Below are 4,293 nucleotides of genomic sequence, written 5' to 3'. Positions count from 1 at the left end.
ACTTTACCTCAGAATCTTGTGTCCCAGGAAAGACAGCAGACTGGCAAATAAAGGAGGGGAATAAACAAACCTAGATAAACATCAATTCGAAGGGAAATGTTGATAAAACGGTTCTCGATCGGTGGACTTCGCTTGCTGTGATTTTATTTCGCATAAAACAGTAAAACAGTTGAAAATTACAAAGTTTCGCCAAAACTTGATTGTTTGTTTTTGAAGTGTGTGCGTGTTTTCGTAGTCGTTGTTTGCGAGTTCATAAAGTGTATTTTGTGTGTCCATGGTGCCGGTTGATAACATTCTGCAAAATCACGTCTACCTCATTCACGTCAAGAAATACTTAAAAGGTATTGATATTATATTATTTGTGCCTTGGCAAACAATTGGCCCCTTCAATTGCCGCTGGATAAACATTAATATATAGTTTGCTGAAATCGTAATATGCGATTGCATCAGCTGGAAAGCTGAGAAATCTACAGTTGAACTTTGCCAACTTGCACTCTCAGTTTTAGAAGTTTTCAATTAAATTATGAAATCAGACCGATTTGATTATAACTTACTGTGAAGTGTCTTTTACCTAAAAATTGTAAACAGTTAAACAAGTGTTTAAGTGTCGCCCTCTTTAGCGACATTCCACTGTACTCAGTCCTGCAATTCAGCGCTTCAGATTTCAATAATTCGGAGCGCCGGCGGCGTCAATTTGAATTCGAGGAGCGTCTGGGAATTTGTTGCCCCTCTTCTCTAAATTGTTGCCCTATCTTATTTCCAGCAACGCACTACGATGAAAGATTCGAAAACGGAGATCCCAGTGAGCGGCGGCCTACCGCAACTGGAGACCAGCAGGGTAAGTTGCTCAAAAAAGGATTTCTCACAATTGTTTTGCTTCTTTAAAGGGTTAAAATATAAACATGCTTTTTATTACGGTTCTAGTCAGTAAAATATAAATTATTTTCCCAATGTTAAGTTCAATTAGCAACCGAGTACTGGTTTCTTTCAGTGTGCCGGCAGTGGCGAGGCGCTGCTAAAGCCATCCTTGCTGCCCATGGCATTGGAATCGTGTGAGTCGTCTCCGGATCGGAAAGCCCGTGACAGTTGGGGCAGTTCGCTGGAGTTCCTCATGTCCTGCATCGCCCTGAGCGTGGGATTAGGCAACGTGTGGCGTTTCCCATTCACGGCTCTGGAAAACGGCGGAGGAGCCTTCCTAATTCCCTACCTTGTCGTCCTGTTTGTGGTGGGAAAGCCGATTTACTACATGGAGATGCTGCTGGGACAGTTCTCCAGTCGTGGCATCGTGCAGGTTTTTGACTTTGCGCCCCTCATGCGAGGTAAAAAGTTTAAGAAATATTACATATATTCTAGGTTATTTGAAACTGTATATGGTTTCTTAAATAATACATTAACAACACATCTTAATAGTTCTTTTGTGTTTAATTTAGAAATTAAGGTTAGCATTCCAACACATCTTTTGCCATTCCAGCTAGAATGTTACGCTGTTGAAAAGTCAGTTGATTGATTAAGTAACTAATTCCCCTTGTCATTTTATTCCTTACCAGGTGTGGGCTATGCCCAGCTATTGGCCCTAGGCGTTTTGGCCACGTATTATGCCTCGGTGATGGCCTTAACTCTGCGCTACTTCTTCGATTCCTTCGCAGCGGAGTTGCCCTGGAGCTTCTGTCGCGAGGAGTGGGGTGACGGGTGCGTGAGTGCATCCGGAGCTCAGACCCTCCAGGGCTCCTTGTCGCGGAACTTCAGCTCCTCCACGCAACTCTACTTGCAACGCATCGTGCTGAATGAGACGGATTCCCTGGAGCAGGGCATCGGATATCCCAGTGGCAGTTTGGCCTTAATGCTGGGCATTTCCTGGATAACCGTAACTCTGATTATCATTCGGGGTGTGAAGAGCTCAGGAAAGGCGTCCTATGTCCTGGCCCTCTTTCCATACGTGGTGATGTTCATCCTGCTCGTGAGAGCACTCACTCTACCAGGTGCCTACGAGGGAGTGATGTACTTTCTGACTCCGCAGTGGGAGAAACTTTTGGAGCCGCAGGTGTGGTACAATGCCGTCACCCAGGTGTTCTTCTCCCTGGCGGTCTGCTTCGGTGTGATCATCATGTACTCCTCGTACAACCGTTTCGGTCACAATGTCTACCGGGATGCCCATATAGTGACCACGCTGGACACGTTCACGTCACTGCTCTCGGGTGTGATTATCTTTGGAATACTGGGTAACCTGGCACACGAGTCGGGCACCAAGGACATTGCCAGTGTGGTGAAGGCGGGTCCTGGACTGGCATTCATCTCCTATCCGGATGCCATTGCCAAGTTCAAGATGTTCCCTCAGGTGTTTTCGCTGCTCTTCTTCGCCATGCTCTTCATGCTGGGCGTTGGCAGCAATGTGGGCATGGTCAGCTGCATTATGACCGTGCTGAAAGATCAGTTTGTGAACGTCAGGCTGTGGATTATAGTGGTCAGCATTTCGGTGATTGGGTTTCTGGTGGGACTGATTTACATCACTCCCGGTGGACAGCACATCATCACGCTGCTGGACTTTCACGGCGTCACCTTCGTCTCCCTGGTCTCGGCCATCTTTGAGCTCATTGCCGTGGGCTGGATCTACGGTAAGTATTTAATAGTAATTCTTTTATAAATCCGAAAGAACAAACATTAGTGAACAGTAGCACTTTCTCTCTAAAGTATTTAAGTAGCTATGTTTTCAAAGTGGCATTAAATTGAATATATAGTATGGTTTCTCTATCTCAAGGCACCAAACGTCTCTGCCAAGATGCCGAGTACATGCTGAACATCAAGACCTCGAATTACTACCGGATCTGCTGGTCCATTGTCACTCCCATGGTCATGCTGGTCATCCTGGTGTACAGCTTGCTAACCATGCGTCCCCTCAGCTACAATGGGCAGGAGTTTCCATTGGCATATAGAGGTGAGAAGTGTTATAATGCATTATAATTTGTGTTGAAAATGATTTCACAAATATTTTAATTATAGTTATTGGTTGGTGTGTCTCGGGCTGCATTATTGGACAGCTGTTCTACTGGGCATTTTACGCAAACTGCAAGCAGCCAAAAGGATCTTTAAAGAGCCGCATCAAAAACTCCATTAAGCCGCATTCCGATTGGGGTCCTTTGGATCCTAAGAAGCTGATGGATTACCAAATGTTTCTGCGCAACAAGGAGGAGGAACATTCCAAAAATGTCAATCGCCGATGTGTTTGCTACACAGCTGGTGATCGCATTTTCGGCTAACCCAAATACTTTTAAATCGTGTTTTGTCGCCGTTGAAACATTGCGTATTTTTTATTTATTTCTAGTTAGAAATTTGCTTGGCACTTGTTTAGTTGTACTTAATATATTTTATATACACTTTTTTATTTTCATTTATGCGAAATGAAATCAAACAAAAATCAATTAAGTCGAAAGTTTACTTTTAAGCAACTCCAATTGCTGGCAGTTTGAAGTTTCGGTTTCTCATATATGCAGATGTCAGTTGTTCAGTTTTTTTTTCTCTTGGCCAGACGGCAACAAATTGCTTCGACTGGCCGAAGGTAAGACAACTTTATCTGAGAAATGTTCAATATTTAAAACTAACAATTAGCAAGGCAACCCCATCACTCTTCGCTGCATTTGTCTCCGTCTCTCAACAGACTTCTCACTGCACAGACATTTATTTGAGTTTCAATTTGCTTTGCAAGTTTGACACACTTTGCATATAGTTTTGGTCCCATTGTTGCTATTTTTGCCGCTGTCCATCTGTCCATCTGGACATCTGCATTCGCCTGTTTTGTTTGCGGCAGTTGCAAATTAATATGTCGGTTCTCTGGACCTGAAAATGTCTTAATTAAAAGTTATTTTTGGCTATTCCCATTTTTGCCAACTGGCTGGTTAGCTGGCAGGCTGGTTGGTTGGGGAAAGGAGTAACAGGAATCTAAATGCTTTTTAGGAAATGCACATAGTGTTGTCAAGGACACTCATTGCATTCGCTTGACATTTGAGCTCAGCGCTGACAGGCGCATTACGTATACGCCGCGTGGCTTGCTTATACAAAATGAAACAAAATGCACAGAGACAACGGCGAGGAAATTAAAAAAGTTACGCGCTAAATGGCTTGCGCTCCGATTTCCACTGCAAAAGGTGCAAGAAACAATATCAACGGGGGCAAAAAAAAAAACAAAAAAAAACCTTGGCATCAACAAACGACTAACAAGCATTGAAGTTTAATAAAATCCTCCTTTAAGGAGAAGGTTGCTCCTCGGCACGGCTGCAGCTAATGAAATAACTTTGTGGC

General features: G+C 43.7%; 1 protein-coding gene across 2 annotated transcripts; it reads left to right on the top strand.

Annotated features, from left to right (window-relative positions):
• On the top strand, positions 1-3,420 carry LOC120449437 (sodium-dependent nutrient amino acid transporter 1). Of its 2 annotated transcripts, none has more exons than XM_039631906.2 (6): positions 1-341; positions 764-838; positions 992-1,319; positions 1,548-2,612; positions 2,756-2,932; positions 2,998-3,420. In XM_039631906.2, exons 2-6 carry the CDS (start codon positions 776-778, stop codon positions 3,252-3,254), a joined length of 1,890 nt encoding a protein of 629 aa, XP_039487840.1. In that variant the 5' UTR covers positions 1-341; positions 764-775; the 3' UTR covers positions 3,255-3,420. The 2 variants fall into 2 exon arrangements, with proteins under 2 accessions (XP_039487840.1, XP_039487841.1); XM_039631907.1 differs by having other exon boundaries at positions 5-160.
• Positions 3,421-4,293: the final 873 nt, after the last annotated feature.

Source organism: Drosophila santomea, chromosome 3L, assembly GCF_016746245.2.
Source record: "Drosophila santomea strain STO CAGO 1482 chromosome 3L, Prin_Dsan_1.1, whole genome shotgun sequence".
Taxonomy (NCBI): Eukaryota; Metazoa; Arthropoda; class Insecta; order Diptera; family Drosophilidae; genus Drosophila; species Drosophila santomea.
The sequence above is the reverse complement of the archived record's forward strand: the minus strand, read 5'-3'. Positions and strand labels throughout refer to the sequence as shown.